At 33.8% G+C, this 26473-nt stretch overlaps 1 protein-coding gene across 1 annotated transcript; it reads left to right on the forward strand.

The window, feature by feature from the left end:
* The first annotated feature begins 151 nt into the window (after window positions 1-151).
* Window positions 152-24923, forward strand: LOC125053197 (receptor-type guanylate cyclase Gyc76C-like). The gene is made up of 24 exons (XM_047654443.1): window positions 152-650; window positions 6503-6713; window positions 7979-8176; window positions 8654-8719; window positions 9220-9460; window positions 10142-10288; window positions 10813-11021; window positions 11551-11734; window positions 12464-12624; window positions 13273-13563; window positions 13963-14082; window positions 14664-14804; window positions 15463-15534; window positions 15953-16042; window positions 16489-16564; window positions 17046-17204; window positions 17583-17778; window positions 18506-18646; window positions 20354-20576; window positions 21336-21480; window positions 21821-22023; window positions 22544-22679; window positions 23461-23569; window positions 23880-24923. Exons 2-24 carry the CDS (start codon window positions 6531-6533, stop codon window positions 24364-24366), a joined length of 3978 nt encoding a protein of 1325 aa, XP_047510399.1. The 5' UTR covers window positions 152-650; window positions 6503-6530; the 3' UTR covers window positions 24367-24923.
* The last annotated feature ends 1550 nt before the right edge of the window (window positions 24924-26473 follow it).

Here is a 26473-nt window from a genome sequence, read left to right on the forward strand (position 1 = left end):
GTCAGTTGTCCTACTCTTGGTATTAGGTTTTAATTCACTTTGACATTGTCACTCTAGTGACTCTAGTCATAAGTCATTGTCTCTAGTGTCAAATAAAATGTCAAGAGTACTATTAAAGATAAAAGAATGGTTTTGTATTTGTGAATTGTGTACCTATGGGCTATGGATACATAGTGTAGGAAAATTGTGTGCTAAATTGTTGTGGCGAGTAGTCCGTGAAAATTGTAAAATTAAATCTTTTAAATTGATTAATGGAGATAATTGTGATTGCTTTGTGTATATAGACAATATTTAAAACATTTGATTGATTTATTACTGGTGATTGTAAAGTATATTATTTAAAAGTATCAAAGAAACTGAGTGAGTTGAGCCTATAATCCGGATTCACATTAACTTCTTGTCGTTGTGTTGCTTTACGTTTTAACACATTCATACAGTTTTATCGTGTTGGGAGTATTTTTAGAATTGCCTGCAGTGTTGAAGCTCCATGTCTTTGTAAACATATTATTATGCTTGTGAATAGTTGCGCCGTTTTTATATGAACTTTTGGATTATAGCTTGGTGTTTTCTTAAGTTTCAACAACAATGTGATGAAAGTTGTGTGTTTGTCCGAAGATAAAAGTATACAAAGAAGCTTAATTTATTTTATGGTAAGTTAATTTACATGAGATTAATGTTTTTATGACTTTCAAAAATTTATTATTATTTAAAGTCATTATTGATGATAACAAAAATTTTATATAGTTAATAACTGGGAAAGAAAAAAAAATGTATTGCACATACTTACAATAGTATTTGTTGCTTGTTAGTAATATATGAATTACAATAGTTGTGAATGTACAACTTTATATAATTTGTCTAATATTCTGTTAAAAATATTGTCAAATAAACAACATTTATAGGCAACTTTTTACTTTCTACTGTTTTTATTTGTTTTATAATCTTTTAAATCTTTGTCTTCATCAGTAAAAACATGTTTTTATTTCATTTGAACACCATTGATACATACTACACCATGCATAGTTAAAAATCTGTTCTAGTTATATTGTAAAACCTTAGAAAACATGTGAAGTAATGATACTCCTTTATAAAACAAAAGATTTCTTTCAAATCAGTGCTCGACCATAAATATACTGAATGTGTTTTTAAAACAGATTAAAAAGGTTTTATAATTTATTTTTGAACTAAAGTATCAGGCCTTTTTCTATTTGTCCTTGTTGCTTAATGTAAATTCTGTATATTTATTATAATTGAAGTTATATGCTGAAAAATCCCAATATTATTACACTAAAATAAGTATATAATAAATTTGTTTCATTAACATGATAGTGTGATTTCTGTAATGGAATCATACCTATTCTTTTAAGCAGGTTCAGATTTGAAGGTATATGAAGATTCAAATGTACAGAATTATTATTAGCTGTATTCTCATGTATGATATTGATTTTGTTAAACTGAAGGGTCAGGTATTTAAGTAATTAATTTATCATTGAATATTTCTTATATTAATACTGTAACAACTCTGCTATTAAATATTATAATTCTAATTCAAAATACATGCTGTGTTTAAGTAGTACATTAAATAGCATGTTAAACATGCCAGGTGTTGAAATTAAGTATTATATTTAAAGTATATGCATAATATAAACTATTATTGTTATTTCCTATATTAGATAGCCCAAGCTTAGGTCCGAGTCTCTCAGGAGATACCCTGGTGCTAGTTTTGAAAAAAAAACATTTTTCCAGGTAACTCTCGCCAAAGTTCACTAAACAGTAGGAGATGAACTGTCAAGGCACTTCTGTTGTGATTCCTTTTATAAAGATTTTTTTTATATTTTAATTATATTTATAGTGTTTTGTCATTTGTCCACTCTCAATTGACAAGACTTATTGCCATTTAGTGGAAAATTTAGGTGGAAGATACAGGAGTAAGAGCATGAAGAGCATGCAAGACCTTAATATTGGCCAGATTTATGAAAGTATATTTTGGTGTAACACCAAAAATACACTAATGTGCAAACTGATATTTGAGAATGATAACAGTATTTAGGAAATCACAGTAGAGGCGCTCCGAAGAGGGTAGCCATAGGTCTAATATGTTTAAATTTAAAATATTATTTGTTCACATAAACTTATTTGTAAAAGATAGTGTAAATCTTTTATGTGTAAATTGTTATTAACTTCTTATCTACATACCGGTGTCTGAAATAAATGTGACAATTATTTTATATTGGATATATGTATCTACTTTTATGATTATATATTCTTGGGTTGGCCACTTAAAATCTACACCAACATTTTATTGAATTCCCAAGCTACACAATTCACATAGTACCATTTCATGGCTTAAATTTTTTGCCTAATGATTTAATGCTATTTGGGAAACCAGTTGTCAAAAATTTAATCTAGTTTAGATATATCTACATTGTGAGATGTCTACATAATGTTAGTATGTTGGCTGCGTGGTCGATTTTTATTATCTTGTATGGTGGGTGTGTTGGGGAGTGGCTGGACAAACATCGCCCCGCCGTGATCGATATTATAACGGACTATTCCGCTTACAACATCAACATTCCCCTACTAAAATTTAAGATGTGCATTGATATGATCATTACCTTATCTAATGTATACGTTGGTTCTCGCGACCGACTAACCGATGTTCCAATGGTCATACCTTAAATTAAATCGGTCCGTAACACATTGAATAGAAAAACAAATGTTTATTCGTGGAAATATGTGTAATAATAATATAATATGAAACTTACGTTAACTTAATGTCATTTTGAAGAAACAACTATTGACCTTATTTAAAGAGTAGTAAAGGAAAATTTCAGAATATTCTTTTTCTTATTGGTTTCATAAATAATGTATTGTCAGAATCGGATCACTCTGCGTTATGCGTCATACGTAAAAAACAACATATTCACATCGAATTACAAATTTGTTTTCGTCGCTTAAAAATCAGTTCACAGTAGTGTTACCACGAATGTGTAAGGCATTTTGTTTATTCAGTATTTGGTTGGAGGCCTTGGGTTTAAGTCAGGTATATTATATTTCTCTTACATACAATATACGTTTTGCTACGAGACATTCTCGACTCACCCACGGGGCATATTGGTTTTTCGAAGTTTGGTATTTTTAAAATTGTTGTTTTTTTTAATTGTTTACACAATCATAGGCTAATCCCTTTCTCTATTCTATTAGGGATTATATCCACTTTACGATGTTGGAATTTAATATCAAACAAAAACAAAGTAGTCTAAACCAACCTTAAATACAAGATCAAAAATCTTTTATTCTCCAGTCGGATGGTTCCATTATAGAGACAAAAAATAACAAGAATATAATGTTACTAAATTTTTATTCGGGATAATTTAAACTAGCTAACCAATATTAGTTTAAATTAATGTAATTATAAAATATTGTGTTAGTCGATTGCTATTGGCAATTCAGTTGAATCTTCCAACTGCAAAAACACCCGTTTGTAAGTGGTTTTAAAGATTTACATGTAAATGTAATTCATGAATATCTAACATGGAATGTATGCTCACTAAGTAGTGTGACCGTTGAATCAGCTAGCTTATGTATTTGGTGTTATTAATAGCTCAGTAAATATGTACCCAAAGTCGAGGCTACAAATATTTAATACGAGTAAAGAATTGTTGATTGCTACGTCCTTAGAATTAATTGAATTAAAGTTACGTCCCTGGGATGTAGATATGGTTTTATTTTTAATTAGCTTAGTTAATTAATTTCCATTTGAGAAATTTATTTGACCTTATAGATAGTCTTAGTTCAGCTTGTCTGAGAGAGTAGATTACAAAAATTATTCTAAAACCCGATTTTAAATGAGCTTTCTCAAGATTATGCTGTATTGATAAGGACTGTATTCTGAATATAGTATACCATCGTTGGTGTTTTTACATTGATTAATAGTATAGCTAATGTTTATATATGAAGATATATGCGTAATATTTTTCGTCATTCTGCCTTGATAAGCGGGCATGTGTGTGTGCTCGAACAAAAGTAAAAATCTATATTTCACAGTCTTTTTTAATCTCACGTTATTCCTTTATTCAATGTCCGTTTTGCATTTTTTATCGTATTGCCAGATGTTTTTTTACTTATGATTGTCCCTCAATTCCCCTCTTTAGAAGTGTAATGCGCAACGTGTATCGTCGGACTGTCTGTTTCAATCCACGATCTCGTATTGGGCATTGTCAAAATATGTATCTCAATGAGGTATAATGTATTATCTTAATATGTTTTTCCGGTATCCATCCCTGAACCTTAACGTGAAGGACACAGGAATATAACAATTAGGATGTAATATATCATGGCAGTATTGTCCATAGGCTCAACGTCTTTCAGATTGTTAGAACTCTATGGGAAGATTTTTTATAAGTAATTAATCAACCACGAGCCCTGAACTTCCCTTATGCACTCTGTTGATATTTTTCATATTGTATAGTCAATTAACACTAACATAAGTTAACAAATTATATTTGAAAGATTTTTTTTTGTAGCCCTGTGTACCTACCTAATCTTTGCATTTTTATTAATGTCTAAAAATAACTAGAGCGTTATCGCTCACGTTATCTCAAGGCGAGATGGGTGTAACTGTCGGATACTATGGGTATATGTACGTTTTGACTACCAGACTACAAACAACTTTTGGGACTTATTCTTTCTTCTTTGCTCACGTGACATCGTTCTTTGTGACGTCAAACGTGTCGCGACGTCAGCTGGGCTTTTTTAAATTCAGTTTGACGCAACTCTCGACGAAGTCATTACATTTTGTATGAATCGCGTATTTGTACTAATTATTTATGTATATGTTACAGCATCAATTTTAGTGTGAAGTCTTTTCTAGTGTGACTGATTCATATTATCTCGTTCGGGTCTTTGGTCTGTCTAAAGAACGAAGAACGTATAAGATATAATATTGTAAATATTAAAATTATTCGTGAATGTTATACACGTAGGATTATTATAAATAGATCCTACGCGTATCCTATCCTATTATAACATTGACAAATAATTTTCATAACTTAAGGAAAAAGGAATGTAAATATGTAGTTGTTGAAACATAATTCACTTATGACAAAAATATTTTATCCATTTTTCAAGCAACGAAACAAAGTATATAAAGATGAAAATTCGTTTCATATTAGCTTAGAAGTAGTGTTTTCTTGCCGAAATAACGTCATGTCAATTGGTTTAATCGGTCTCCGGCTGTGAGCCAATTACTTACTTGACAGCAGGGAAGTAATTCCTACATTTGAGGGCGGAAAGCGAGCTGCAGGAAGACTTCCCTTTTATTAATCTACGAAAATAGAACTTATATTATACACATTGTATGATGTTTTTGTTAACTTAATTCTTTAGTAGTCCTTTACAATCTATGAAGTTTATTAGATTTTAGCCGTTTTGACCGCCAATGGGGCGTTAGCATGTCGGTGTGAAAACATTTTAATATGTCAGTTTCATTGTAACCTTTATAAAAAGTATACGATAAAACTGTGCCTGACAAGGTAACCTGTAATGTAAGTGTAAATATATAAAATTTTAAATCACTACTTATATGGACAAAAATTGTGTTTCTGGATGTCATATATATTAAATTATAAAATATATTAAATATAATTAAAGAAAGTAATCTAAAGAATATCTTGAGATTGTGAAATATTTTGTAGGATTTTCTTAGAGTGAGGTTCAAAAATTCGATGAGGCGCGAACGATTATACTTGTGTTTTAAAATTCAATACCTTTAATTAATAAGTCTGAGCATAAGTCTTCTAAATTGAAGACATCTTAGTTCTTTACCGCCACCACTCAATGGTTAGAGTTATATCAATTATACAGATATTTGATAAAATCATAAAACGTAATTTCTAGAAATATTTTGCGACTTCATAACTATCAATCTATTGTCTCTCCCTTACGTGTACATTTTGTGTCTTACAACTTATTTGCTATTGGACTATATAGGCTACATATGTAGTATAATATAAACATATTCAAATCTTATTCTCTCTCCTTATTCGGTAGCTGTAGTCTGAGCATCGTGATCAGCAAGGAAACATCTCGAGCGGACAATCTGTATCCACCTGTTTCTGTCCAGCGCCTCTCTTATAATAGTGTATGGTTTTGAGAGGGATGACTCTTTCACTTGATCGGTCCATCTGGTTCATAAACATGATCTTTTCCTTCTGTGTTACCAACCACGATCAGTTTGTCCAATTTCTCATCGCCTCTGCGAAATTTGATATACTACGCTGTCCGCATATGGTAGATACGTGAGTCCATATGTGGAGTTGGCCAGGATTGATGTATTGCAATTGGTGCGCTTAGTTTAATTTTATTAGATGGATTTAAAGTCCCATTTAAAATGGCACGGTTAATTAATATATCCCGCGTATAAAAAACAGCTTTAATATAAAATTTATAATATTTAGTTGGTGGTAGTTTAGTCACACATATATTTGTATGTTGCTTTCAGGTGCTAGCGGCAAGGTGAAGGCGGCGGCATGTGGCGCGGCGCGCGGGTCCTTGTACTCGCGGCGCTGGGCCTGCTGGCCGCGTCTTCGGTCGATGCACAGATCCCCAAGAAGTTCAATATCACCATTGGTTACCTGCCCTCGATTAAGGGCGAGCTCCGATCGAGACAGGGTCTCGCCATCTCTGGAGCCCTATCTATGGCTCTCGAAGAGGTTGTTGTTTAATAAATTCCATTCGGATTCGGCGTATTTGTAATTGTTCTAGGAAACAAAGAGACAGACAGTCTAAACTGAAATGCAAATGATAATTTGTTCTGTCACACACACGATATAATAAATGAAAACAAATTTACAAATGCTAAACTGCTTTAATTTCATATTATACAGTCAAAACCGTTTACGACGACATCGTTTAGAACAACATACCAGTTATATTGACCAAAATCAAATCCCGGCTGAATTCTATTGTATAAGGTACTTAATAGTTAATAACAACGTCATCAGCTGTTACGACTGTCGGTTTTTACGACCAAATATGAGTAGTTCCTTCGATGTCGTTATAACAAATTATGACTGTAATTATTAAAACTATGAATTGAATATTTTTTTCAGAATTACACACTAATTTATTGATTTTTTTCTTCACCAAACTTTCGCTTTTTTATTTGAGTCTGTGCGGAAAGAGTACCTTGGAATCTGCGCCAGTACTCTTTAACTGACTTTAGTCTGACCAGGTAAAGATAATTATGGGTCTCAGCACTTAATGCACTGAGGCAAGCTGAGGATAGAGTGGTGTGGAGGCAGCAAGTCGACGTATCGGTTAGGGCTTTTCAGTAATGAAATTTGCGAAGAAGAACTCTTTAACTTCCAATAGCGATATCGATTCCGACGTTTTTGTATACAATTTTGATGTAGTTCTCTCAATGTCCGTAGCGCTGATGTCGCAACTTTGGGATAAGCTATACAAAAACTTATTATTGGTATTGGAAGTTACATAGTAAGGGGTCTGTCAGTGCCGTAACAATAGGGTGGCAGGGCTGGCAAATTGCCACGGACCCCCGACGCAAGAGGGCCCCTGCCCAAGAGATGTTAAGTCTCCAATACGCATTGGGCTAGCGTGGGGACTACAGACCATTCCCCTCTCGCCTAAGAGAGGAGGCCTATGGGCATTAGTGGGTAATATACAACGTGTAATTGATACAAAGTGACGATTTTTACTGATAAGGCCCCATCAAAAGAATTTGCCACGAGCCCCAGATGGTATAGTTACGCCAGTGGGGTCTGTGGTCTTTTTTTGTTATGTTGATAACATCGTTACGTCATTATAGGTCCAGAGTCACCTTACATACAGAATAAAAATGACACGAATTATATTACTTATCGCACTCTAACGACGATGTGTTCAATATAATCGAAAAGTCTGTGTGAAGTGGAGTATCTTTACAGCGGTTGCATTATATTTACAATATTATTTCCAGATTAACAACGGTACTGACTTGTTACCCGACGTGCACCTTTCGTTGGTGTGGAACGACACCAAGTGCGATACGGTGACGGCAACGAAGCTTCTTACCGATATGAGCTGTTCGGGGGTGGTCGCGTTCTTTGGACCAGAGGGCCGGTGCCACACAGAGGCTATTATAGCACAGTCCCAAAACTTGCCGATGATCTCATATGTTAGTATAAGTAGAACCAGATTAATCCAGAAGTTAGATGTCTTAATTCTTCTTGACCTTGGTGATAAGCTGTGATTAAAACACGTCAATGTTTAACACATGGCTGTTTCCTTACAATGTTTTGTATGACTAACTATTTATTGCGCACATAAAAAAATCCAGGTGCAAAGCCAGAATGTGAACGGACAGTGAATTGCACGCGCAGGCAATTCGGTTCTAAAATTTGTAATTAAAATAATTATGTGCCTAAACCCTTGGAACGATTGCCTGTAATGCTCGCGTAATAATTGAAATTTATTTGTAATTGTAAAATTGTAGTAATTTAACGCGTTTTTATGTGGTGCAATAATTTTCTTTTAGTTGTATTTTAATTGAGATATGCATAAAGATTTAGATTTTCACGAATTATTTACTTATTATTATTATTTATTTACTTAAAAGGCTGTCTTTGGTCTGAATATATATTATTTGTTGCAGAAATGTTCCGACTATCAAACGTCTAAATTGCCTAATTTCGCGAGGTTGGAGCCCCCCGATGCACAGGTATGTATTAAAAACAGCATATTAATAAATGTTCACCGATCTTTTAGCAACAAAAGACTCGAGAGACGGCGGGCCGTTGGAAGTGGGTACGCCAGTCCTCTCGCGAGTCTTGTTTCTTAACAAAATAAGGTTCCACAAGCTTCGGGAAGATTAAAAAGTAGACGCTGCTTATATTTTAAAGTCAATAGCTTCAAATACAATATTATGTTGACTCTAGTTTTATTGTTTAGTTAAATTAGTCTTCTTGCATTATATTAAAGCACTCATCTGTCTCTTTTCATCACAGCGTAAATACAATTTGATATAAGGAGACGAAAGAGTATTTTAATTGGAGTGCAATAATTATTTTCCACCCTATTCTAAAATTGTTTTGAGTTATACCTTTTTACAACTGTTATTTAAATATTGGAGATGTTATCAGCTGAATGAATGCGCAGTTAGTTTCTTGTCTTTGGTAAGGTCACTGCTGAACTTGTTAATAAACATTGTGAATATTACAGGCAACGAAATCGGTTATTTCACTGTTACGATACTACAGATGGAATAAGTTCTCTATATTGTATGAGGAGTCGTGGGTGACGGTGGCTTTGACGCTGGAGAATCACGCCAAGAAGAATAATATGACTGTCAACCATCAAAGACCGGTGATAGATGGCTTTAAATGCTGTGAAGAGAAGATGAGCTGTTGTGCACCAGGGTTCTGGTACCAGTTTATACAGGAGACCAAGAATAGGACTAGAAGTAAGTGATTCTTAGCCGGATTTAGTCTTCTAGATCTTGCAACAATAGTTTAATTATAAAATGTAAGTGGTACCGTTAATATGTCAATTGAAAAAGACTAGCTCCCACGATACACTACGATTTCCTTTAACTAAATGTCGTTTTTATTATGTGTAATAGCTTTTATTTTCTTTTCCCTTCTATTTTATTTCTAATTCATTTCTCTTCTATCGCAAGAACTATTTCTAACACATAGTGGAATTAAATTAATAATTAACATATAAATGCGATATTAAAGATACTTTTCAGCGAAATTTGTTTAATAATATATTGGAATTATCCTTCGTTTTGGCGTCATTTCTGTATCTAAGGGTCTTTTGTCGACACGAACTGTAATTTTCATACAAATATATTTTCCGATTTTCTAACTTTACTGTTAAGGCATCTTGACTAATTGTTTAGGGTTTTTTTTGTAAGTAGTTAATTTTAAACGTGCAGATTTTTATATGATATATTTCTATAATCATTGAATTGCGCGGTTCGATATTTTTAAATATTAAATTTGTCATTAATTTATTTCTATACAGAAAATGTTAGAGGTCTCAAATACAGTTATCCCCACATAATTAACCTGGAACACAGGTTTATAGCAGTTGATTATGATTAAATAACAGTTTAATATATTCTGTTGTAAATTTTCAGTATATGTGTTCCTCGGATCGCCGGGTGGGTTGAATGACATGATGACGGCTATGGAGTCATTGCAACTGTTTGTGAAGGGAGAGTATATGGTTATATTTGTTGACATGATGACGTACACAGCAAAGGATTCATTGAAATATTTAATGAGTGAGTTATAACTTTCCTTTTCTTTATATTGTGTATTCCATTTTGGTTATGTCTTACGATACTGTAGGATTACGAAATAAATAAATAATAAATAAATAAATAAATGTAGGTAATTTTTTAATTATGCATATAACTTGTATTATTTATGAGTAAAGAAATCTAAAAAAGTAAAGAAATCCTAATTAACTTTAAGTAACGTATTACGAATTTAAATCAAGTTTCAAGAGCTGTCAGAACAATAAAAACACTCAAATACGTCTGTTCCGATATAAATTTACGACTCGTATGAACTAACGCTTGGTATATTTATTCCGGTGTAAAATAAATCAAATAACTTTTTGACGGAATGTGGTTGAAATTTCTCTAGTTATTTATATTTTATTGCAAGGTAAAACAGCCTTACTAAGTTATCTCCTCCAGGCAATCCTAATTAAGGAAAATTTATCAGTTAAGTTCTCTTAGTCATTTTCACTATAATAAGTATCAAATGCTTTTCTTTTGTTTGTCATAAATATTTTTTCCAGAGGCTGGAGACCACGGACATGGGCATGGGCCGGAGGATTTTTGTCAAAATACCCCAGAATTTAGGAAGAGGGCACAGTCGCTCTTGGTCGTAGTTTCGTCTGAGCCCGAACGGAGTTATGAGAACTTTACGAGCAAAGTTCAAGTGTATAACACGGAGGCGCCTTTTGAGTTCCCTCTGCCGGCAGTTTTTGAAAAAAAATTTATAAAGGTATAGTATTAGTTCGAGAGCAGTGTTGGCCTAGTGGCACCAGCGGTTTGAGTCTCACTGAGGTCGTAGGTTCGGTCCCCGGCTGTGCACCAATGGACTTTCTATGTGCGCATTTAACATCGAGAGGAAACTGGCTTGTCTTAGACCTAAAAAGTCGAAGGCGTGTGTCAGGCACACAAGGCTGATCATCTACTTGCTTATTAGGGAAAACAAATGATCACGAATCAATCTGAAGTCTAGAATTACGCAATTTTTGGAGATTATTGGGGGGCCCTCCCCCCTCCATGTAACGCGCCGTAACGTTTTTCTGTACCCAAGTATAGTAAAACGTTTCGTGACCACCTAGTAACTCTCTATACCTAACAGTCACCATTATGTGGTGTAAAGTACTGAAAAGTCGAAAATAATATTAACAATAACGGCTTAATTCAATCCCCCCCACCATCGTAACGTTTTACAAAAGGACCCCCCCCCAAATTTGACCTCCTTGAAAAGGTTTTCGAATTTTCTAACGCAATTTTTTTTTCAGTATGTGTCAATATATGCGGCGTATCTTTACGACTCGGTGAAGTTGTATGCGACGGCGTTACACAATTTGATTGAAGAGGAAACGCTTAAGAAGAACGAAACACTCACACATAAGAGATTAATGAGTATCGCTACTAATGGGACACGAATTGTTTCCAAAATGATCGATATTACGCCGTTTAAAAGTAAGTTTTGGCATTTTAATCTTCTGATTTAATTTTAATACATTGAATTTTGAAGAAAAGTCTTAGAAATGCATAAGTTTAATATTGCGGTGATTTTGATGAATTTGGACGTGTTCGAATATAGGTGTTTTAAATCGAATTGGAATCATTTCATGTGACTGGAGGTATTTATGGACAAACGAAGAAAATTTAGAATACGTTCTAGAAATCCAATTTCTGTCAAACTATATAGATAACCTTTTTAGAATCGGTTAAAAAACCAATTGCAGCTACGTACGCCTTTTATTGAGCGATTATTATTTAGATTTTGATTTAGTTTCTTCTCTTGACTATTCTTCAACTATCTGGGAATATATATATATATATATCTATTATATATTCTTTAACACCTAAAAAATTCTAAATCTGTCCAGGCAACTGTATATTATTGTATATTGTGATGTGAATTTCAATCTTGTATTAAAATATCATTATAATAAACAAAGGATAAACATATTTTCTTTATAACGAAACTTTTATTATAAAAACAGTTGCACAATTTACACTAAAGTACTCATATGTCTCTTTCCGTCACAGCGTAAATACAATTTGACACAAAGAGACGATTTCTATTAATAAGAGGGTAGGTTAAAAATTAATGTGAGGGTACTTTTTTCGTTTATTGAAAAATCTAATTTAGAATTTCTATTATATTACGGTATCTGATAGATTTAGTAATTTGATTTACAGGTGTATCTGGAATGTCGATACGTCTGGACGAACGAGCCGACTCCGAGGGGAACTTCTCAGTTCTGGCCTTCAAGCCAATCAACTCCAGCGACAATTTGGTCAATTGCACTCATAGTATGATACCAGTGGGACACTTCCAACAGTGCACGAGGGAATTTCCTGTAAGCATTTTAAGTACATTTTTTTATTTATAATTTAAATATAATTATTTCATAAACGCATTTTTGAATCAAATCAATCAGTAGCTTATACTGTGCCGTGTACCACCACTATGTGGAACCAGGTACCCACTGAAGTATTTTCGAACCAATTCGACTTAGGGTCCTTCAAGAAGGAACATACCAATTCTTAAAAAGCAGGCACTCTAGCATTGAGAGTGTCCATGGGCGTTATCACTTGTCATCTGTTAAGTTAGTAATAATCCATTGATAACAGTTCTTTGCACACATCAAAATATTTTTTTCTTTTTTAAAGGCCTACAAAAATAATATTCAAAATAATTTAATAAGTAGATAGTCACACATTATCACAAACGCGCACATAAATATATACGTACACACAGATACACCAAAATTTATAAGTATTATATTTTATTAAGGTAGGCCATTCCGGTAATTCTTTGTTAATTATTGTATACTAAGTTTTGTAGTTTTTATAAAAGTTCTTTGCTATATAAATAAAAATAATCAATATATAATATAATAAGCGATATGTTTCACGCGATGCGTGCTAAGATCAAAAAGAATGCAACAAACTCACAAATTTTAGTATTCAAATACCAGAAGTAAATATTAATCTTAATTTCACAGGAATACAAATTAAATCCGAAATTCCCAATCGACTGGCCGGACAGCGTTAAACCGGAGGACGAACCGTCTTGTGGGTTCTTAAACGAGAAATGTCCTAAAGACGATTCCCAAATCACGTCCCTAGTCGTCGCTGGGACGTTAGCGGTGGCTTTATTTTGTACCCTCGTGGTGACAATAAGCATTTACCGTAAGTGGAAGATCGAGCAGGAGATCGAGGGACTCTTGTGGAAGATCGATCCGCATGAGATTGGAGGATATTTGGGGAGTGGCTTCGTTTGGTCACCCAGTAAGGTAGGTTGGCTTAGTTAATAATAATGTATTCCATTTGGATAACATAGATCCATTTAGATGGTCAGTACAATTTAAAGACAAGTTTCATTTAACTAAATTTTAGTGTGTGTTCGTGCGTGAGTGCGCGTTCTTTACAAATTCTGATTTTTATTAGCATTTGATATCACTATAATGATCTTTCGTGTTGTCTTATAGAAAACACAGATGAATAAACTTTATTGTTTTAATCTAGAAAATAGTTTCTTTATTTTTAAAAAACACTTGTCTAATTACTAAACGCATTAATCACGTTACTTATAGTAAAAATATGTCTAGGTAGCGCAGAAGAGTGATAACCTAGGTCATAATGTGGGTTGACACATTGTTTTTTTTTTAAATTCTGTCTTTTTTTCGTTTCAGTTAAGTTTGGCAAGTGGTATATCCGGAGAGAGTAAATGCTGTACCCAGATATTCACGCCCACAGCCCAGTACAAGGGAAATGTAGTTAGGATTAAAGAGCTTAAGTTCTCAAAGAAAAAGGTATATATTTAATTTTTATTTAAACTTATTAAATATTACAGAATTTAAAATAAATGTTGATGACATATAGCGATCTATTTAAAAAAATATTATTATATATTTAGGAGGAGATTTATTTATACGTATAGGAGTTTCCTATACGTATAAGTTTTTCTATTTGATTAATTCGTTTTAACATTACAGGGACTTGATACATAATCACTTTTTGACAGGCGTTACCCACTAACGTCAAAAGAATTTGTTTGTGAATGACATTAGCTTTATCACGTGACCATATTCATACAAAATCGTTAGGCGACTGTCAAAAAGTGATTTTGTCTCAAACCCCAGATCTACTCTAGGCGACAGGTACAGAATAAACATCCAAACAACAGGTACAAAGTTTTCACTTGCAACAAATTTTGCACGTTCGGACAAAGATAGAAACATTATATAGCACGTCTCTTTGCCGTCTTCGTTAACATATAATTTTTGTATTTATGCTATGATATTATGATCATTATATGAATACAAAATTATATGCGTATGTTATTATTGATAATTATTAAATTATCAAAAAAATAATATATGCTTTATTTCAGGACATATCCCGGGAAGTGATGAAGGAAATGCGCCTTTTGCGCGATTTGAGACACGACAACCTTAATTCGTTTATTGGCGCGGTCGTTGAGCCCTTACGCATCTTGCTGCTCACGGACTATTGCGCTAAGGGAAGCTTATATGTAAGTCTTATTATTGAAATATAAAAAAAACAACTAATTAAATCATGTTATCATAATGTCTTCAAAAATCTGATATGTATCTCAAACTACTGAACTGATTTCGGTGGCATTTGAACCCTAAGTAACATGATTCAAATTTAATTTAGTTTCTGAGAAATTTGTGAAAATACGCTTACTAAATATATAAATACACATACAAATCAAGTTTGAAGTCGGTTAATCATGTTGCGTGTTATTTATACGCTTTTTTATAGAAAACTTGACTTTCAATAAATTTAAATGCTTAGAACTTGATGTGTTATGTATACCTACCTATAAGGTACCTAATACCTATGTTTAACAATCATTTTCAACATATTTACTGCCAACAGTTTATTGCCAATCTTCTCTTCCGTTCTACGCTCTTAATGTATTTATTTTTTGACGTTCATAAGTGTACATTGTGTTAGCTATATGAATAAATTATTTTTTGACTTTTGATTTCCCATCTGAGTGGGCACAAAGATTAAGTACAAACTATGAAAATTGTTCAATTGTGGCTCGGTCTAAGGCAAATTTAAAAATAGTCCAGAAATTACAAAATAATTATTAGGTCTGTTCATTATAAGATTTGTTTGCAGCGTTTAATATCTTTAATCGTATTTTTTCCGTTTTCCAGGATATAATAGAAAATGAGGATATAAAGTTAGATAAGATGTTCATATCGTCATTGGTGCATGATCTCATTAAGGTTTGGAAATTTTTTCTTTGTTCTAAAGTTCTTGAGACACGGTTGAGTAATTCGCTATTTATATGCATTGCTTAGGTAATAAATATACATAAAAGACGGCGTAATATTGTATTTTGTATAATTTCGAAAAACTTTTTGAAAAATGTAAGTTTTAAGGAATTTTGTGTAAAGGTTTTTATAACAATACTTTATTGAATACTTTTTATTATTTTTTATTAATGGGTCGGGTCCTTTGTTTGAATATGCGAAAAATAATAGCGTTATTAATTAAAGTCTTAATTAAAGTAATAGTCAAGTGGAAGAACAGGGTTTATGCTTTGGATGGTAGGTTTTGTTTGTTCTCCAGAAACTCCAGGTAACGGGCTATGAAGTAAGTTTGTGTATATTTACTAAATGTTCAAGCAAATTCTTTTTTCAGGGTATGATTTTTATCCACACGTCGCCATTGATGTATCATGGAAATCTCAAATCTTCAAATTGTGTTGTCACCTCAAGGTGGATGCTGCAGGTATTTTTGATACTTTTCTTTAAAAAATTATTTTTTTGATAAAGACCCTAGGGAATTAATTGGTAAGATTTTTAAAATTATTTTGAACCATGTTAGAGTCATTTAAGACTAACCTTTGTTTGGATTTCTCATTACATTGAGACCATTTCGCATTACACAGCTTCTTTAGTTATACAAAATCCAGCTTAAGAATGTATATATTAAGATAGCTAACTAAGATTGCGGCTCGAAGGGAAAAAACACAAAGTTCTTGTAAATTGCAATAGCATCTTTGTTTGATTGGGTTAAGGTGTATTTTACAATGGCCAGCTTTTGTTTATTGCATTAGTCTTAGGCTTTGAGCGTCTGAAATGGCTTAATTTCAAGGCCGTGGAAAGTAGAATTATTTTAATAATACTTAAATAGAAATGTTTCAATTGTTATTAATAATTTCCCCGTTTTTTTAGGTAACTGATTTTGGACTTCATGAAATAAGGAATAGTGCCGAAAACGATTTTATTGGAGAACATCAATATTATAGAGGTATTTCATATTTTTATATTATTATTATTATAACATTAGTACTAGTAGTAGTAGTATGTTATGATTTGTCAGTATTTACTTATTACTAGTTACAAGGTAGTAAACTTTTCTTTAAATATTGTCGTTGAATTTACATAGTTCCTTTAATATAAGTGAATAAATTTTTTAGTGTCACCTTTTTTAGAATACTCTTATTGAATATTCTCTCTTATGTGAAGCATACATTTTCCATACCAATATTACTGATTTTTGTTTATTATGTCTCAATTGGATTGTTTAATATTACATCAGAAAAAAATGCATACTAATAAGTTGAGAAGTTTTTAAACTATGTTTTTCTTCAACTATATGTTACATAGTGACAACTCCCTATATATATAAAACTCACTATATTAGAGAGAGGTAGAGATACTACAGAAGTTATAAGGGATAAAACTAGCAAAAATTCGCGGCTACCATCTTTAGAAGGCTTCTTCGACAGGTTTACTTTGGAAGTCTCCGGAATTGTTGCGACAATTGGATTATCCCAACGGTAACGTGGGCGGGACGCAGAAGGGAGACGTGTACGCGTTTGGAATTATTTTGTACGAGATTATCGCACGTCGGGGCCCCTTCGGATTTACTTCTTTGGAACCCAAAGGTATTATCAATTGACGATTTTGGTATAGCATGAATAATTGCTTAAATCGAGTGTTTAAAGTGATTTTTTTGTATGTGCATGTGTAGTGGTTCCTTTATTTGAAAAGTAGGTTGTATATGAACTTGTTGGTTGGTTCTCATTTAAAGTTGGTTTGATTCCAAGCGAAAAAATAATTGTTTTAAGACATAAATTGATATGAAGATATACGATCCTACGCAGTTTTTAATCTGTATTTTTTCGTGTTTCATATGAATTTTTTTTTAAATTTTGTAATGCGTAGAATTTGTAATTTTTTCGGATATTTTTTAACCTTCAATAACTTTCAACTTTGTTTTGTTTTATCGCCCTGGAAATGTAAACTGGGTATTGATTCTATAGAGATCGTGGAAAGAGTAAAGCGTGGTCCAGAAAATTTAGACGGATCGGAGGCTTTTCGTCCTGACTGGCGGACGCTACAGGGTGATGTGGAGGACTTTGTGTTGGGCGTAATGCGGGATTGTTGGACTGAAGAACCAGCCTTACGACCTGACTTCCCCACTATTAGATCGAGGCTCAAGAAACTCAAGTCGGGCAAGTAAGTTCAAATGCCTCAGCGCTTCCAGCAGGTCGACAAAGTGTGAACGCGTATACGCAGTCTACGTATACGTTTTCTAAGACTTATGTCAAACTCTTTTAACAAAATTTTTTTTGAACTTTTACATATAATATGTAAAATATTAACTAGCATATTAAAGACTCGAAAAATAAATAAAAACAACCTTCTGCACGCATTTTTTTAAATATTATTTTCTCTGTTGATTTAATTTGAATAATGTCGATTTAGTATTTTTTTATTTGTGTTAAGGGTTCCGCAATTCTTGCCTTAGTTTTATGATGGTAATTAATTATAATAATAATAACTTTATTTATGACAAAAGGGTCTTCGACTTGATTTTTTATACCAACACATTAATAGCCCATCAACGTATTTACGAACCAATTCGACTTATGGATCTTCAAGAAAGAGCAATTCATAAAATACCTGTTAACGTATACTTACGAGCTTTCTGGCAGTGTGTCTTGAGTCTCCTTCCCGTTTTTTCCCTAAACTTTATGATATATTGAATGCTTTTTCGTCTCTGTCTGTCAAATTGTTCTCAAGCTGTGATAAAAAGAGACAATATTATAGTAAAATATATTCAAATGCAATTAGTTGGTAGTTTTTTTTTATATGAAGGGATGGACTTCGCTTTGTCACTCCAAGATCACCAAGTTTTACAACCTTAACACTTACTGCTTAATGAATTACTCGAACGTTCCAGGTCAAGAAACATCATGGACCAAATGATGGATATGATGGAGAAATACGCGAATAATTTAGAAGAACTAGTCAATGAGAGAACGAGGCTATTGATAGAAGAGAAGCAGAAGACGGAAGATTTACTTCACAGAATGCTACCAAAGTAAGGCCTACGATATGTACATTGTACATACGTGTTTGTATATTATGTTAACATAACATGTTTAGTGCTTAATATGTATATGGCTTTGAATATGGTGGCGATATTGCATTACGGATTTTATATATTTCAAAAACTAATGAACTGATTTTGATGAAACTAAGTTAGAATACGCGTATATTATTGTAGTGATAATTATTAAAATTACTAAGGGAAGTATTTACGAAATTTACCTCCAAACTTCTTAAATATTATATCACATACAAATTGATAACCTCCTTTTATGAAGTCGGTTAATAATCTAAAGGCAAAAGTATACCTTTTAGAGGTAGGTTTATTATGGGACATATATGTATACAGAGTGCTATTGTAACTGCTAGAAGACAGCTACGCACTTTTTACATTAGAACAAAATGTTTCGTAGAATAAGTATTTGTCCTGCTATAATCTCACGCCTCAGAGATAAGTGCACGCTATTTTTTTACAAGGGAGTCAGTTTGCACTTGGCACGTACGTGCATACGTACGTATACGTTCTTTTACAATCTAATGCGCAAATTTAGCCAATTCAAAGCCATGTTGTACGTAACAAATGAATGTTATCCACAAACAGCGATTCAACCGCAATGCATGTTCATGTAACAGCTAAGATGTACAGAAGACGCAAATACAACAAGCCGCACACGCGTGTTCGCGTGTACTGGTTTACATTTGGTCCACAGGCTTTCGAAATAACCACAGCTTATGTCTTGTAGACTAATCTTTCTAGCTCCATAGGAACGGACTTTATGTAAAGCAGTGTTGTGAAACATAATATTCACGTTGTTGTACTTGTGTTCTTTACAGATGGGGTTGAATCCATTTTGAAATGTCGTGAAATGTCTTGAGGTAATTAACTCTCTACTGGTGATTAGTTTTGTGCTGTAGGATTTAACATGTTGTTAGTTGCTTGGGGTTGGCGCTTCGGTGTTGGTTTTTAGCTTTTATAGACATTTTGGACAGCATGCTTTTGATTCTAGTGTAGCGTTCGAGGATGCGGTGAGTTTAGGTTAAGGTACGGTTTGATTTTCCTTAGCATGGTTGAGCTTAGTTTTCCAATTGTTGCGATTTTGTAATAACAACCCGATATGGTGATTTGTGTTATTAAGAATTAATAATACGTGAATGCAAGTGATCATTTCGGAAACGTCTTGATTTTATATAGAATTTTTTGTAATTGAAGATTTTCATTTTAATATCTTTAGTGGTATTTCTAGATGTTGTTTTGATTTATATAGAATGTAACTATAGGTTTAAAGAAAACACTTTTTTGTCGGATTAAAACTATGTTTTATTATAAACTTATAATTATTTTACATAATTTTACATTTTGCCGATTTGTCGAGTTGTCGATATTTTATATTTAGTCGATATCAACTCCAGGTAAATAAATACAGATAATATAACTTTTTCTACAGCTGTGATACTTTTTGACATTCAACACCTTGTCTTGTCACCGTGACCACGCACGCGGAACGTCGGGAAAATTATGTAAAATAATTATAAGTTTATAATAAATAATACATAGCTTCAATCCGTTAATAAAGTGTTTTCTTTAAATGTGTAAAAGTTATGTTAATAAAAGACAATACTGTATAACTATAGGTTTTTAGATATATTGAAGTTTAGGAGATATCAAGACTTTCTGGAATAATAAAGTAAATTGTCGTAGGTCAGTCGCACGTCGTCTCACGACGGGTGAGGGGGTGGAGCCGGAATCGTTTGACGCGGTCACGATTTACTTCAGCGATATCGTTGGCTTCACGTCCATGTCTGCTGAGAGCACTCCGTTACAAGTCGTCAATTTCCTAAACGATTTGTACACCGTATTCGATAGGATTATCAGAGGCTACGATGTCTACAAAGTGGAGACAATCGGTGATGCCTACATGGTGGTAAGTATTGAATTTGTGCTAATATTATTATTTTCTGATTCTGGTAGTTGATAATAGAAAATTAAAAAACCCATGTAAGAAATACTCAAATGATTTTCAGTATTTACATACATCAGTCATTTTTGCAAATTCAATATATAAGTGGCGTTAATATCAAACAACTAATTTAATGAGTTAACTATTGACATTGATATGTTCGCCAGGAGTGTGGTGACAGCGAGGAAAGCTTTGACACAAAATTATTTCGATCATGATGAATGAAGTACATTTATAACCTTTCATTGTCAACAAAATTCTGTTTTTTCTTTTTTGTTTTACAACCCACATATTTGGAATGTTTACCTTCTTTTTTTTATAAAATAAAAACTTATGTGAAGATTTTTAATTGGCCTATTAATTTTATATATATATACATCTATTTCTGTATAATATATAGTGAAATAGTTATCTGTCAACTGGTATTGTTTATAACAGCGTTTATACTCGCGTAAGAACAACATAGTAATGTAACAAAGAAAATATTAAAGTAAGGTAAAATAGCTCACACTCACTCCCTCGACTCTAACTTCGATGAAACTGTAATGGTTGTCAAAATCTTACTTTTGACAACACAAAAGTTGCTTTATACTCTATGACTTTAAAAATAATTCCACTTGGATTGAAACACTTGTTGGACACAAGTTCAAAATAAAAAGGGTGGGGAAATATATCATTGCCGTATTTTTATGGGTTTTACAAAGGTTACTTTGACTTCTTGAGGTATCCGGTCTGCCGATAAGGAACGACGATAGACACGTCGGGGAGATCGCCTCTATGGCGTTGGAGCTTCTTAACGCCGTCAAGAGTCACAAGATATCGCATCGGCCCAACGAAATACTTAAATTGCGGATAGGAATACATACAGGTACGTTTCGGTTTATACGTCATTTACAGACGGCAAAAACCTTCAGATTTGAAAATTTAAAACCTGTAAACCTAACTATTTTACTTCTCAGAAAACCATTGGTATTGTTATTCTCACTCACTCACTCACTCACTCACTCACTCACTCACTCACTCACTCACTCACTCACACATTCACTCACTCACACGAACACACAGTTAATCACTTGCTCACTCACTCACACAAGGCACACAAAAAGTGACAATTATTTAATTATTTTTTTTAAATTGATTAACATTTAGAACATTTTTTGTTACAAATTAATATAAAAGAAAATACTGAACATTTAATGAAATTACAGGCGCAGTAGTGGCTGGTGTAGTAGGTCTGACTATGCCACGATATTGCCTATTCGGGGATACGGTGAACACGGCTTCTCGCATGGAATCGAACGGGGAGCCCCTGCGCATACACATATCTCCCTCGTGTAAGCAGGCTCTTGACAAGATTGGGGGATACATCGTTGAACCACGGGGATCTATTCCTATAAAGGGCAAGGGAGTGGTAAGTGGTATTTGGCCTAAAAAGCGAATTTAGACCTTTTTTTATTTCTCTCAAAACAGAATGTTAAGATTTAAAGGGAACTTTTTCAAACAGCTTTTTGAGGTATTATAAATTTACCGTTGCTATAGCAACGCGTTCTGATCAAGATAATCTTTTATGAATATGTAGTTATACATTTACGTTTATATCAGTCAAAGTACTTTTCATTATAATACGTAGTATTCACGTTAACCAAAGACAATAGAAAGTTTGAAAACTAGCTTAGATAAAGGTATACTTTTAAAGTTTTCCTATCTATTATATCAAATAGAGGCATCCTTAAACAAATGTTTTCTAACATATGTCTAGTTAGTCTAGCCTAGTGTCATATTTATTTCATAATAATAATATATACAAATAATACAGTCACTAAAAACCCAGCTACCTTTTATCTGGTTATTTATGAAAAAATATTTTGTTTGCATGTTTACGTATGAATAAATTAAAAGGTAAGATTTTTATTACCTGTGTATTTTCTCAGTTGCAAACCTACTGGCTAGTGGGAGCGACAGAGAAGGCAATACAAAAGCGGCTCGTGGAGGGAGAGGAACGGCCTCTGTTTTGTCGGCCACGTCGCAGTCCACGGCTCACTGATTCCAGGCACCCTTCAATATCAGGTATTATGTTTTTCTTTATATTGTGTTTTTTATGTTTTCTCGAATTCAACTTCTTTATTTTTGATTATTATTATCAATGGTTATTTTGTAACTTGTTTCTTAATGAACCTGATTCCATAGTAAGTAGATGTCAAAAGTGACTTCATTTCAGTCAGGAAAGTGTCACGCCATATTCCAAATCGTACCTCAAGTCGGTCACATTTCAGATTTCGAGACTTACTGCTAAGTTCTCTTATAAGTCAAAAAAAAAAATTGGTTGTTTGTAAAGTAGGTTTACGATCGAGATGTTTACGTGATAACGTCTTATTGGTGATATAAGTTTTTGGGAAGTAAGGAATTAATGAAGATAACAAATCTCCATTCGTTTGTATGCCGCTAGAGTGAGAGAGACGGAAGATAGGTCCACTCACTCGAACGCTATGCCAGCCTCCGCTCGTGAGGATTCCGCGTGACAAGTTTCACGGAATGACTGGCAGCGCTCGAGATGAGACGGGAGATCGGTCCGTCTCTCTCTCGTTATACCTGCGATCGCGCTCGTGAGGTTTTGGTGTGACACAAGTTTCTGAACATGTCACCCGACTAAAACGATTTTTAAGACGTTATCACGTCAAAAGGTATTTGACAAGAGTCAAACTTAATTCTAAGTCTCGAATTTTATCCCTAGTGCCACATTGAGTACGACGTAATGAATTCCTTTTTCGCTTTTCTATATTTTCAAAACTAATTAAACGGTCATCTACGATGTGTGTGTGTGAGCTAATAGCGTGGTGTGGTGTGACAGAGTTGCGTAACGAATCTCGCGGGGTGAGACAGAGACTGCACAGTGGCGCCTCTTTGCCTGCGCACTCGACTAAGCCACGTTTCGACAGGGATTCGTCGCTACGACACAGGTAAGGAAACAACAATCAGTTTGCAAATGCTTTATTTACATTTCTATAGTTTGTACCTACATAATATGCTTTTTTATTTTTAAATATTAAAGTAAAATTATTGTACTCGCTCCCATAAAAAATTAAAGCAGTCCAGTTATACCGTCTAAAGCACTTACGTCTCTTTTCATCACAGCGTAAATACAATTTGACAGTAAGGGACGAAAGAGTTACAAAGTTAAAAGAGTGCGAGTTTTATAAATAATCTTATATTTATACAGTATAACTATTTATGAAAAAGCAATGTTATACATAGTAATTTTTATTTCAGAAATGCCCTGAGTTCGATCGCGTCCTCGGCGTGCGAGGGCGACGTGTGTTCAGGCGCATGCGAAAACGCTCTACGTCCGGCACGTTCACTCGACGCGCTCGCGAAACGCGAAAAGCCCTGTTTGCGCAGACACAATACGACGCGTTCGCTCGACGCTGACGTTGCCATAGCGACCATTTGCGGACCGATTTTCAACGGCAATGCGATCACAGAAGAAGCCAGAACGACAGAAGACAGCCCGCTCTTACGTAAAGCAAGTCTCACGAACCGCGAACGACCGCGTCGTAAGGTCCCCGACTCGGATTATATTGAGTTTTATAAGAAATGGCGGTCGCTTGAAAATGTTGACGTGAAAGGCGAACGCGGGAAGATGCCGCGCTTTGCGATTCGGTCGTGGTTGTTAGGGATCTTTAGCGGAGGCACTCGCAGTACTAATTCTTCGCTGCGTCGGGCTCCTCCGCTTCTCGATCGCGAGTCGGCCGTCTGATTTCCTTTATAGTGTTTCCAGACTCACGGCCTATACGTGGATTTAAGTGCCGTGTTTGTTGCCATGGTTACGATGTTATTTCCATATAAAAAAAGGCAACTGTGGTAACAAATATTGTTCTAACCACCATTTTTCATAAAAAAGACATCTATAAAGTAAAAGGTACTTTCGTTTCCAATGTAAGAATATAAAAAAATAACTTAAAATCTGCTATTGGGATTTGGAAGCACTGATTACTATAGTTAACCCAAGATGCACAAGAAACAAAATGAAGCCAAAGTTTTGCTATATGCTACATGCAAGTTTAAATAGTGATTTATTAAACGAATTTATTTATTATAATTTAATACCTATATTTTACTAATTAAAAAGGTTTATACGTAGAATCGGTTTTTGAGTCTGTAATATCTCGAATGTGGATCTTGGGTTTTTACATATCCATGTATATTAGGAATATATGTATATTAAATGCTGTTGTAAATAATATGTGTAAGTAAAACGATGTTACCGTGAATTGTGAAATAAGAGTTTAATGTTATTAAATAATTTCTATTGAACATTGTTTTAATACTGACGTCATCACAATCTTTTTATTGGATTTGAGAAACATTTTGAACAGATTGAAATTATAAGTACATACAAATTTGTGCCTAGATATTGACTAGGGAATACGTAATCTAAGGCCAATTACAGAAACGTCGTATTAATTCGGCTTTTATGGACAACTTGAGTAACTCATTTGACAGATGACAGTTCATATGTGACAGATATTTGTGATTCTGAATTTGAATCAGTGTTTTTTCATCCAACATCCATTTGATTTTTTACAAATTTAAAAAATGATACAGGTATAAAGTAAATTGTCAACATAATTGTCCTATGCCGTGTTCCATATAACTGAAAAGTGAGTTGACACACTGACACAGGAGTGAATATTGAATTTATTTATTTAAGAGATATTTTTTGGCATAAAGGTCTCGTTGCCAAGCCATAAAATTAAAAAAAAAAACATGACGTCTGTGTAGTTGGCCGTATTTAAAAAAATACAATTATTTAAACTATAATAAAACTAAGCTGTCACATTTATCATAATTCATTCTTAATGGGGACCCGTAACGGTTTTATGTTATAAATGCAGTTTTATAGTCCTTGAGAAACTAAAACATAAGGTGTAAAAAATTTTGTTCTACGACCAAAACTGACAAAGTTATGGGCAAAATACCAAACAAGGTTTACTGACCGCGCGAACGAAAGCAATGACGTCACAATATCTCAACGCTTGCCGCTGAACCACAGCGCGCCCCGCGCTGTTTATTCTGTTCGCGATACTCGTCCAACACGGAGCGTAACGTCACCAGTTTATACTCAATCGATTAATAAGTGATTTGATTTGTTTAATATTATAATATAACAAATCAGTGGTAGAAATAAGGTAGATATCGGTTTTGAGCAAGCGCAATCCGATAATCTACCTAAATGGTATTTGATTATCTTAGTAATCATTTAAACTATACAAGCGCTGAAATTCGTGGTTGGAAACTTCAGAGGTAAGCAAATCTCATTGTCAACCTAATCAAAACAGCAGGATAATAAGTAGGTCAGGAATACAGGGTCGTATTCAGGCCCGGGAAAATTCCCAGTAAGGTTTATGGATATGAACATGTTACCGGGAATATTCTTCTCAATGTTTCTGGGTGCATTGCCAGTCGGAAATCTTATTGGGAGTTAGTTCCTAGTATTGTTAGTAGGCAACGGACGGCACATTGCTGGTAAGTAAGTAAGAAAAGTGCCCGACGAAATGATTAATTTTATTTCAATCTCATCGACTTGCGTATTGTTGTCGTCTAGTTTTGTCAGTGCAAATGAATATAAGAAACAAAGTAATCGGTAGGTATACTTTATTCGTTTACCTTGGATTGTTTGAACAAGCAATCCTAATGAGAATGAAATAATCTTCTGCTCAAGTCGGATGACTATAGATGACTGTAGCAAAGCAGAAGAAGCAACATTATCGCAAGCTGATTCACCATTATGGAGGGAACTAAGATACTGCAGAGTAACGGCGTCAAAAATTCACGAAACTGCAAACTGCAAGACTGATGGTGTT

Source organism: Pieris napi, chromosome 10, assembly GCF_905475465.1.
Source record: "Pieris napi chromosome 10, ilPieNapi1.2, whole genome shotgun sequence".
NCBI classification, from domain to species: domain Eukaryota; kingdom Metazoa; phylum Arthropoda; class Insecta; order Lepidoptera; family Pieridae; genus Pieris; species Pieris napi.